Genomic DNA, 12,378 nt, shown 5'->3' on the forward strand with positions numbered 1-12,378 from the left:
GAAACCAGAAGCAGGACAATGGGAAGGATTCGTATTAATTTCAAAATCTTATTTTAAATTCATTTAAACCCTTAATCTTATAACTCTACTAGTTCAATTATTTTAATCATCTTTTGCTGTTTATTCTTTTAAAAAGTTATTTTTTATGTTCTTAAACTTATTTTTGAAACTTCTTTCACTAGGAATTAAAGGAAACTCACCCAGTGCATGTTATAAGGCTTGTTCTCCTAATAGTTGAAAAGCAATTTAAAAACTGTTTCCAAAAATGATTAAGAAATGAGTCTCAGCAGAACTTTATGTCCATACAGGCTACATTGTGACTATTAGCTTGGTCAAAATGTCTTAACTCCCAGCCACTCAACTCATCAGCCAACTGCATAAGCCTAATTTTCTACAGTTTACTCATGTCCAGGGTACAAAAGGGTAATCTCAGAATATATCCTTTATCCAGAGATATTTGGCCAGCCAGATATTGCCATCTGGCCACTGATCTCACCACAATTCCATCTCTGCTTCTTTCGAGACAACTGGTTCACCATGAATCCTCATTGGAAGACACAATTACCCTGCCTCTTCACCAAGCATGTAACTACATAATTAACTTGAAGTCAGGAGCCCTGATTCCAACTGAGAGACACTATCTTATGTCTGACCACCTTACAAGAGCTTCTGGATGACAATTTGAAGAAGGGATTCATTTCCCCTTGTACATCTCCAGCATCTGTACCTAATAATTCCTTGAAAGACTATTCATGATATAGATTTCTGAACTCTGTGACAATTAGAAACCACTACCCACTACCTCATATTTCAGGTCTGCTGAACAACCTTCAGAAAACACGTATTTTCATCAATTTGAAAGACACTTATAGTTTGAAAGAGGGCCACTGAATTTTTAACTGCCTTTGGTACCAGGCATGAGAAATTGGAATTCAAAATGGTGCTATTTTGATTGAATAATTGTCCTGCTGTCTTTCTAGATTCATCAATGAAATATTTTCTGATATTTTTGTCAAATATGTAGTGCTGTACTTGGACTGCATACTGCACACTGATGTTTTCAGAGCATCCATTTTTACACAAGATTTGTATTACAAGTGATTTATAGAGATTCCTCAAATATAATCTTTTTACTAAAGGTGGAAATATGTTTTTGATATTTTCAAATGGACTATTTGTGTTATTAGATCTCTATAGAGGGAATACAGATTGATCCTGCAAAAGTACAGCCCCTTTTAGCAACCATCTAGAAGTACGAAAGATGTTTTTATGGATTTTGCAAGTTTCTACCGGTAGAAAATGTTCTCCATGATTTTGCATGATCCACAAGACTGTTAACTGCTAAAAAAGATACAGAGGTTCAAATTGTCTCAAATGACATCCTTGAGTCATCAGACATCCTGTCCCCACTCATCCTTTTGTTTTGTAAACAAACACATGAGACAGACACAACATTAGGAGGCATTTTCCAAACATAAAAAAATTGTATGGGAATATCTCCTGCTTTATGCATTTTATTATAAATTGCTTTTCCCAGAGGAAAGGAACCATGGCATTTTTAATAAAGAGTTGCTTATGACCAAAGCAGCATTCCAATATGGCAGACATTTCTTAGAGGGAATAAACCAGTACAGCTACATCTGAAGAATATGGAACACTTATTGAAAGCACAATCCATCATACCTTACAAGATCAGGTGGATTCATTTTTCTCCATTTCAAATTTAATGTCACTTATATTTCTGGATCTAAAAAACAAATTATCATATATATTATCACAAAAATCTGAATATGATCTTCCATGCTCAACCCTCTCGATCACAATGTGAAAACCAAACAATTTTGCTCCTTCTCCGAGTATAGATCTTCTGGAAAAGATTATGGGGAGGGAAATAGGCAGTAGATATGTTGGATCAGCCTATTTGCAACAATAAGATTCGTATGTCATATAGACAATCTCCAGAGTACTACAGACTGATTTATCCTCTGTGACTTATATAAGCTGTTTCATAAACACCATGTTCTTCTTCTTTCAAGGACAACTCTACCATGACAATCAAATTGCTGGACCATAGGGAAGTGTTTAAAAGTTTTCATTGAGCGCTCAGAGTTCTGAAGAATGAGAGCAAATATCAAGAAATATGTCTCATCCTATCATGTCTATTGCCAGACCAAGACTGCCCTTGCACAGTCAGCCAATTTACTTCAGCCACCCTCTTCCCTATCTGGACCTTGGAATTCTATTTCAATGGATTATGTTACTCACGTTCCTCCTCAACAGGATTACACAACTATTTTAGTGATAGTAGATTTATGTACCAAAATGGCTTATTGTATTCCTTGCAAAGGCCTTCCATTAGCTCAGACACTTTCCAGAACATGCTTTTAGGTAGAAGGAATTAGTCAGTCACATGATCTTGGATTACAACTTTCAATTTATAGCCAATTGGAAAAACCCCTTGAAGCTTTTAAACATTCCAATTCATTTATCTTTGTGTTATCTTGTGTCAAATCAATTATTGGAAAACATGAAATCAATTATAACAATACATGAGCTACTATATCTCATATCAGCAGGACAATAGGACGGAAAGGTTGCAAAAATTTCCCCCTAACATTCAGTACATTCCTCAATAGGTATGCCTTTCAGGCAATTTATGGCTACTGCCTCTCCATCTTGCCCCTCTATCTTGAACTCTAGCATCCACTATTCCTGTCAGACTTTCTACAGGAGAGAGACAGACTGCTCTCGGCTCCTCTTCAATGTACACTTAGATTTGGCCAAGGCTGCATATAAATATGCTGTAAATGAAATAAGGCAAACAGATACCAAGACTGCAGTGGGAGATTTGGTGAGACTTTCTTAACTTTTATATTCTGCACATATCAAAAGTTGGATTCAAGGGTGGTGGTGGTTTGGGCGGGTGTCCTTTTAAACAACAAATTAACTCAGTGGCTTTTTTCTGTTCAATGAAGATTCATCCAGTCTTCTATTATTATTGCTTATTCATGAAGAGCTCCTTGCCCTTGCGTCCAAAAAGTGCCTGTTCTCTGGCCCAAATATGAAGATACTCTGCCCCACAGGCTTTTCTCTTTCAATCCACCATATTTCATTACTGGTCCTAACCTTTTCTAAGGCTGTCTCCTATTCAGTACCAAGAGGAGAAGAAGGAGAGAAAAATTCCCTTCCAATTTATAAGATTTCAGAGTTAAGTCCTGTACTTTATTCCACCACTGCAAAGAGAATATATTGTTTCTCAGAACAAAGCAAAAGAAAAATATTGGTGTTACACATTTTTTTCAAGGAGTTGTATAATGAGCCATTTATTTCCCCATATTCATAATGGCTGCTTTGAAACAGTATGCAGGCAAGATTAGCCAGGAGCAACTTCTGAAGCAGTTTTGCTGTCCTTTTACAGCAGGGGTGTCAAACTCAAGGCCTGGGGGCCAGATCCAGCCCACGGGGTGCTTAGATCTGGCATGCAGGGCTGCCCTGGAAACAGTGAAGAACTGGCCTGTGGTACCTCTGCCAGTGAAAATGGAGCATGGGAGGGCCACGGGCAGCCTCCTGAGCTCCATTTTCACTGGCAGAGGGTTGAAGGAGGCTGTCGCAGCCAAAAATGGAGCTTGGGAGCCCATTTTCATTGGCAGAGCACTTGGCCCACCACAGGCGCCCCCTATATGAGTGACCCCGAGCTGGACATGCCCCCCCTAGCCATGCTCACCCCTTCCCCTGAGGTCAAACACAACGCTGATGTGGCCCTCAATGAAATTGAGTTTGACACCCCGTTTTACAGGGATGCTTCTTGCGCACTCTCTATTTTTGAAACTTTGAAGTACTTGTATCACCATAGAAACTGCCAATATTCCTCAGCTGTTCTACACTGATCAGCTGAGGAGCCTTTGGGAAGGGCCTTTTGTTTGTATATAAATGTGTGTGAAAGAGGTATGCACAACAATGAAAGGCAAAGAGGGGATACCTAAGCAATTGAGGCCCCACACAATTTGAAAAAGTGTCTCTGCTTGATGTTGCATGTAACTGATGTTCCAAGAAACTTGACCTTTAGGCAAAAGTCTCCTCCTCCCAGACACAGGCATAAATATACAGAATAGTTGAATTAAGTGTTATGTTTGATGCACCAAATGACAGTGTGAAGGTGATGTCTAAACGTGAAATTGATCTAATACAATTGTAAGATTTGTTTTAAGGTTAATTGGAATATAAAATATATCTGTGTCTACATAATAATTATAGAAATTCCTTTTCTTTTTAGAGTTTACTGTCTGCTTATTTTACTAAGCATGTGTCAAATATTAATAAGTTTGTTTAAAGGGTTTTTGTTTATACAATTCCAAAATTTATAAGAAAGAAAGAAAAAGTAAAAAAAAAAAGTATTCCAATACAGGGATTGACTTACAACCACAGGGGAGTCCAAAATTTATGCTGCTAAATGGGGGAGTTAAGTGAGTTGCATCCCATTTTACAACTTTTATGACACAGTTGTTCAGCAAATCTGACTTCTCCAATTGACTTTGCTTGTCAGAAGCTGGCGGGAAAGATTACAAATGGTGATCACATGACCCTGGGATGCTGCAACTGATAACTATATAACTTACCAAGCACCCAAATTTTTATCACGTGACAAAGTCATAAGTCACTTTTTCAGTACTGCTGTAAATTCGAACAGTCACTAAATGAATGGCTATAAGTCGAGAGTACCTATAAATAATAATAATGCTTGTAACCATCAAATTGAAATTCAGGTAGTCCTCAAGTTACAACTGAGCCGGAACATTGCAACCATCATAAATGTGAGTCAGTTGTCAAGCATCCAAATGTAAATCACATGACCACGGGGATACTGCAATGATCAGAAGTGTGGAAAAGGGTCATAAGTCACTTTTTTCAGTGTTGTTGTAACTTAAAACAGTCACTAAGTGAACTGTTGTATGTCGAGGACTACCTGTGATGGAAAAGTACAATGTTATTTCAAGATATTAAGTAATAAGAAAACATTTTGAGTTGTGATTTGGCAAAATTATTGTTAAATATCACAGATGTCATCAGAAATCCAGGTGTAACCTTAATAAAATAAAAGAAAAAAAGAAAAAAAAAGGCAAAAAAAAAAAAGAAATCCAGGTGTATTGTTGTAAAATATTTTTCACCTTTTGCTGTGGATTGATATTCTTTTAAGTGGAAACATAAGTACAGGGAGTCCCATACTTATGGGTTGCTAAGAATGGCAACAATTTTATGGCACGTAATCAACTAAGAACTTAAGTGTTTCTAAATTTAAATGATGGCAGAACTGGTAATGAAAACTACCCTGCATAACTACAGTATTTCTGCATGACAATCTAATAAGTCTTCTAGAGGTAGAGGGAATAGCTCCAACCATAAATATTATGTGTAGATTCTCTTATGTAGCCAAAAAATATTGAATGCTATGATATTGTTATGTTCATATGCCCTATCTTTCATTCAGAAGCTGAAAGTGACTTTGTTAGTACTCCGTTCTCCAGTTTTCACCCACAGTGACAATCCTGTTCATTGGACTAAGAGACAGTGATTGGCCTAAGGTCACCTCATTTTACATGCACTCCACAGTCCAACTCCCTAAATAGTTAACCATACTATCTCTTGTTTTTCCTGGCACTATGTTGGCATTTTGCTTATGGATTTGAAGATTATATCTCTGTGTGAATGTATGGTTTAGTTTGATAAACTGTAAGGCAAAGTATTGTGATCAAAACAACATGAGAGTTATCCTACATATTCTGAATATGCTAAAGTCAATTTTGAAGGATGTTTGAGTATTAAATATATGAATATAGCATATTCACATTGCCTATAGCAATATTCACATTGCCTACAGCAATTTTTCAGTGTCTTGTATATCTTAAAGCAATTGATACAAACTGCTTGTAACTCCTGTATTTTACAATCCATCTCTGTTTTAGAGAATATTATATAACGATGGTCAAGTGGGTGAGCAACACTAAGACTGTGGTGCGGTGGCTAAACAGGCCTCAAAATCTATCCATCCTTACAGTGTGTGAAACAACCACTGGTGCCTGTAGTATGGTATGAAACTTCTTGTTCATTTTTAAGCTTACATTTTAATAATGGTTCTTATGCATGTAGGACAAGCTTTAGAGGTTTTTTTTTTACTTCAGCTCATTTCTGTGCATTAACATACAACTTGTATTAAATACCTCACTGTAGATCTAGTGTGCTTACAGACAAAGACAACCTGCCACGAACATAAATATCAGATGATACTTTTGTTCTTCATTCCAACTCCATGGGCTAGAAAATCAGGTAGGGAGAACAGCTGGGTATCCATAAAACTATTCTGGGTTCCAAAAATTTATCTTTATTTGACAAAGCTAAACAGAGTGAGGAAACAGTTTGAATTCTCAGTAGGATATTTGGCAGCACTTATCCAGGAGATGAAACAGCAATTACTGGTATTATAACAATAGATAATTTTGGAATCCCATAATACTGTCAACGGCAAGGTGCTCTTTTTGAAAAGAGTTAATGGCAAACTAGTAATTTATGTCTAAGCCAATTGCTTAACCTGCTTCTGTTGATCAGAAAATAATACAGATGATCTACCAGACTCTAAACACTCGCCAAGTAAGATTTGTCAGCTCTTATATTAGCTTGTAGAAAATCAGACAATATGATCAGTTTAATTTGTAGTTGAAAAAAATGTCTGATGATTTGAATCAATATGATTCTATTATTTTCACTGTGTTAGCTAGAAAGAAGTCTTACTGTGTTATTTGAGAGTGTATTTTCTTCTCTTCCTTTCTGTGAAATGTAAATGCCTTATTCCCTAATGTGTAAATAATGTATATATGGGACATCGGGGGTTAACTTATTCTTTGGTTCCTAATGTATTCATAATTCACCACTCCCATTCTTGGCTCCACCCCTTGTATATATAAGGAGCCACCTTCACCATTTTCCTTGCTTCTATCTGTGAATATTCAGTGAATATAGAATGCCTGTTATAATTAAAGAGAAATATATTTAAACCTCTAACTCTTATTATCATTATTGAGTCTGATCCTGAAAATATTGCAACAAGCTGGTAGCAGAGGATGGTTAATTGACTCAATAAATACCTAAAGATGTCTAAGAAAGATAGGCCCAACACCAGGGCCTACAGCAAAGAAATAGAAACTGAACAAGAAATAATCAACGAATCCACAAACGCGATTTCGAGAGAATCCGAAGAATACACCACTGAAGAAGAAGAACTAATAAATGAAAATAATGACCAGGAGGAAATCGAAATAGAAAATAACGAACTCAGGTCAGAGATATTAAAACTATTAAAAAGCCAGAAGAATGATGAAAGCCTCATCGCGAATCTCCAAGAAATGCTGAAAAACAGCGGAGCAGCGAGAGAGAAAAACATTGCTAAAGAGAAACCCAAAGACCAAAAAACTGTGAGTGATATGACTACAGAGAAAGTCGTTATGAAAAAGAAAAGATGTGATCCAGCGCGAAATTTTGAATGGCAGCCATCTTGGTTCCAACAAGCCTCCAAAGTGAGCGAAGCAGAGCCAATCAAAATGCTCAGTTCAAAATTTCTGGCGCGAAAAACGTTATCAGACAACGAAAGCGAAAAGGAAGATTCAAACTATTCAGAAGAACCAGAATCAGAAAGCGAAGACGACTTAACGAAATCCCAAGTAAAGTCAGCAATGAAGACGCTTTTTGCTGCATTTGGGCCAAAATTAAAAATTTCCAAAGCGACAACGAAGAAGCTAGAGAACAAGCCGATACCTCAAGACCTGCACGCTCCCATCCTGACTTCGAGAGCGACGACGCCCGAGCCCAGAGAGCCATGTCGATTCCGCCCTACACCGCAGACCGGATCAAGTACCAACGCACACAAAAGAAAGAAAAGAGCAGTCGCCGCCATCAAAACTCCTAAAACCGAGCCAGAAACCGACTCGTCTGAAGAGGAGCGGAGCGAGCGAGCTGCAATGGAGAGAACCTTCCACGACGACGCCAAAGAAGAAATGAGCAACGCGCATGTGCGAAACTACGTAGACGGTCCGGAAAGACTTGAACTGGCCAGAGAACCGCGCAGACTCGTTGCGAGCATCCCCATGCCGTTTTGCAATTTCCTGCACTTGCGAGACCACGGACTACCTCAGGTTGTAAGTAATGAACAAAATAATGTGGGAAACTTACCCAGTGACTTCCCAAAACTTAGAGTTGATGGCATTAATTTGCAAGAATGGTATCAACAGCTCCAGGTTGTCTTTATGAAAGAAAATTTACTATTCTTTATCACTAGTCCTCCAAGAAGACCTTGGACTTTAAAAATAGATTGTTTACATCATAGAGCATTTTTCTTAATAATATCTAGCGTGTCTCCTGCAATGTATCATAGCATCAAACCAAACCTAACTGTTTCAGAAATAATTCAATGCATGTTTAATCTGTTTCACAGCGATAGTGTAGCTACCACTACAAGAATGTCTAAGGATTTCTTTTCTTCCAGAGTAAAACCAGGGGTTTCCATAAGTGAGCATTTGATATCTCTAAACAAAATAAGAGCTGAGCTGCATTTGAGGGGGGAAGTGATTTCAGATCAAACAATGAAAAGTGTTATTATCAATTCACTTGATTCATCATGGGATAGTTTTATGTCACACTTAGACACCATCAATCTAGGATATTTATCCATAGAAAGTCTATCTAACAAATTGATAGCAGAAGACAATTCAAGAAAAAATCGTTCCAGCAATCACACAGAACACAAATCTTTTAGGAAGGTAGCTTTCCAGGAAAAATACAATGAAGCTTTTAAATGCCATAATTGTGGGTCCAGGGAACACAATAGAAGAGACTGTCCCAAAATCTCAAAGGAGAGACATAGGTCAGAGTATAGGAGCAAATACAATTATAGACAGTCTTCCACAGATAGACATAAATATAGAAGCCCACCAAATTACAGAGATAGTAGAGGGGGTAGAGAAAATTCAAAAGAGAGAAAATCTGGTTCACTGAATGGACTAAATAAACAAGACAGCACTAAAACACAACAAAATGAGAACAATAATTGGCTTATTGATTCTGGGGCAACCAACCACACCACTAATAACAAAAATATATTGTCTTCATTTACAGAAGATAAATTTGTAATAAAGGTAGCTAATCAAGAAAAGGTTCAAGTATTAGGCAGAGGAAATGTGACCTTGCCTGGCCTAGGAAAAATAGAGGGGGTATTGTTAATTCCAGAAATACCTCATAACATACTAAGTGCCATAAAACTAAGCAGAGATTCTGACATCAATATAGTTTTCTCAAAGGGAAAAGCAACTTTAGAGAAGGACAAAACAAATGTAGGCACTGTGATGATTAAAGGAGGCCTACCCTATCTAATAACAAAAGAAAGATGGTTACATAACATTGATTCAAATATGGAAGATTATATTGAGGCAGATGATGAAAATGTTAGTAACAGTGACAATGATGAATGTAAAATATCTCATGATCACGCAAATACACACAATGAGAAGAAACCAAGAATAGGTAAACCAATTCATGATGAGTGTGCTCACATCTTGCATAGGAAGTTAGGACATGCAAGTTTTCCTGTAGTACAAAAAATGACTGAACACGCAGAAGGTGTCAAAATAAAAAATTGTGAAAATTATTTGGAATGCTCAGTATGTAAATCCACTAAACTAAAAACTAGTCCCAGACCAAAAAAATCCAACAGATCAACTAACAAAATTTTTGACTTAGTACATATGGACCTAGTTGGTCCATTAACTCCATCAATCACTTATAGAAAACGTTACTTCCTAACAATAGTAGACGATTACAGTCGCTATGGTTTTGTTTACACATTAAAACACAAGGATGAAACCTTTCAGAAATTTAAGGAATTCTACAAACGCATAGAAACACAACATAATATCAGAATAAAACAAATTATGACAGATAGGGGATGTGAATTCATGTCTAAAGAATTCTCCCAATGGTTAAAGGATAGAGGAATGCTACATTTCACGTCTAGTCCATTTTCTGCGTTCCAAAACGGGATTGCAGAGAGAAAGAATTCCACACTACAAACCATGATTAGGTGCACATTAGAGGATGCTGGTTTAGGCAAACAATTTTGGTCAGAGGCCTTACATTATTCAAATTACACTCAAAATAGAACCTGGTCCAGTATTGTGAATAAAACACCATATGAGGTGATGTATAATAGGAAACCCAAATTAGCGCACATGCACATATTTGGAGTCACTGCAGACGTACACATACCTAAGCAGTTGAGAAGAAAGGGAGAAAACGTATCCAGAAGATTAAGATTTATGGGATATGAAACTGGCACCAAAGGGTACAGATTCATTGATAATAATAACAAATTTATAGTCTCCAGAACAGCTGTGTTCCATGAACAGGCCAATTGGTCTAAATTACATCTTAATGAAATATTTCCAAATAAATGCAAAGATACAAAATCTTGTGAGGAAGGGACAATAGAAAATCAAAATATCAACAAAAATAAAAACAAAACCAAAACTTGGACAAATAGTCAGCACAAAATAAAGACAGACACATTAACAAAAAAGGAAGCAAGATATTTGCATGATAACCATAGCAAACCCGAAAGAGCTATTAGAAACAATAGAAATCAAGTACCAAATAAATACAGAGATTACATAATGCATATGGATGGTGAACAAATGACACCTAATACATATGAGGAAGTATTAAAACTCCCTCGTGAAGAAAAGGAAAAATGGGAACTAGCTATGAAAAAAGAGATGGAAAGTTTGCAAGGATTAAATGTGTTTACACCTGCGATTGCACCTAAAGATAAAACGATTATAGGTACCAGGTGGATTTATAAAATTAAGAATCTAGAAGGAGGCAATACTCTATACAAAGCTAGATTGGTTGCACAAGGTTATGCACAAAAATATCCGGAGGACTACACTGACACATACTCCCCCACAGTGAGAACAGAGAGTGTTAAAACAGCTCTAGTAGTGGCATCTGCACTCAATCTTGATGTATTTCAATATGACATACAGACTGCGTATTTACACGCAAAACTAGATAAGGAAATATATGTAAGAGCACCACACAGTCAATACACTAATAAGAATGAAATTTGGCTATTGAACAAGAGTCTATACGGATTAAAGCAATCTGGCAAAAGATGGTACGATTGCTTGGTAAAAGTACTTAAGACCATGGATTTCAACGCTACCACTGCTGATAACTGTTTCTTTGTAAAAAAGAGTGATGATCATATTGAATTTGTATTAATTTATGTAGACGATATTTTATATATAGGAAAACACAAGGAGAGAAGAGAAACCTTTGTAAATAAGCTAAACGAACATTTCTCGTTGAAATCTCTAGGTAAAGTAAACAAATACCTTGGTGTACAAATTAACAAAACTAGAAGGGGATTCAAACTTACTCAGAAAGATAAAATCATTGAACTTCTGAACAAATGCAATTTAAACAATGCCAAACCCTGTGACACTCCTATGCAAACTGATTTCCTTAGAAACACTGATGAATCTTCCCCTGAATTCAAGGATAATACATTTTATAGATCAGTCATAGGTTCACTTCTTTATATATCTAATTGGACCAGGCCAGATATTGCATTACCACTCAACTTATTGTCAAGATATGTTAGCAAACCAACAATGTATCATTGGGAAGCAGTCAAAAGAATTCTAAGATATCTGAAAAGTACATTAGACTTTTGCTTAGTATTAGAACCTAGTAATGATAAAGAACCAAAACTTACATGTTACGCAGATGCGGATTGGGCTGGAGATATATCATGCAGAAAGAGCACTTCTGGTTATATTTTTCTATTAAATGACTGTCCAGTTTACTGGTACACTGGTAAACAAGAACTGGTAGCCACTTCGACCACAGAAGCGGAATATGTTTGTTTGTCCAAAGCTGCAAATAACCTTGTATGGTTTAATGATTTGATTTCAGATGTTTGGAAAAAACCTGCTTTGCCTTTTGTTATGCATGAAGATAATAAAGCAGCCATTGAAATATCCAGATCCGATGCCATTGGACAAAGGTCCAGGCATATAGATATAAAATTTAAGCATGTGAGACAATTGTCTCAAGATGGATTTATCAAAGCAGTGCATTGTGATACCTCTGAACAATTAGCTGACATATTGACGAAGCCTTTACCTTCTAAACAGCACAAATATTTAACATCAAAATTATATGTCTTATATTGTCCTGAATCTGAATGTAATTGGTGTTGTATAGCGAACCGGCATTTAGAGGGGGATTTGTGAAATGTAAATGCCTTATTCCCTAATGTGTAAATAATGTATATAT

General features: G+C 36.6%; 1 protein-coding gene across 4 annotated transcripts in view; it reads left to right on the forward strand.

The window, feature by feature from the left end:
* DPP10 (dipeptidyl peptidase like 10) overlaps positions 1–12,378 on the forward strand; it is a 201,389-nt gene that overhangs the window by 131,796 nt on the left and 57,215 nt on the right. For all 4 annotated transcript variants that reach the window (XM_070957038.1, XM_070957037.1, XM_070957039.1 and 1 more), the window contains one exon: positions 5,961–6,084. In XM_070957038.1, coding sequence (XP_070813139.1) covers positions 5,961–6,084 — 124 coding nt within the window. The remainder of the gene's footprint in view (positions 1–5,960; positions 6,085–12,378) is intronic.

This window comes from Pituophis catenifer, unplaced genomic scaffold (assembly GCF_029215685.1).
Source record: "Pituophis catenifer annectens isolate HBS135680 unplaced genomic scaffold, rPitCat1.0.hap2 SCAF_1, whole genome shotgun sequence".
Lineage (NCBI taxonomy): Eukaryota > Metazoa > Chordata > Lepidosauria > Squamata > Colubridae > Pituophis > Pituophis catenifer.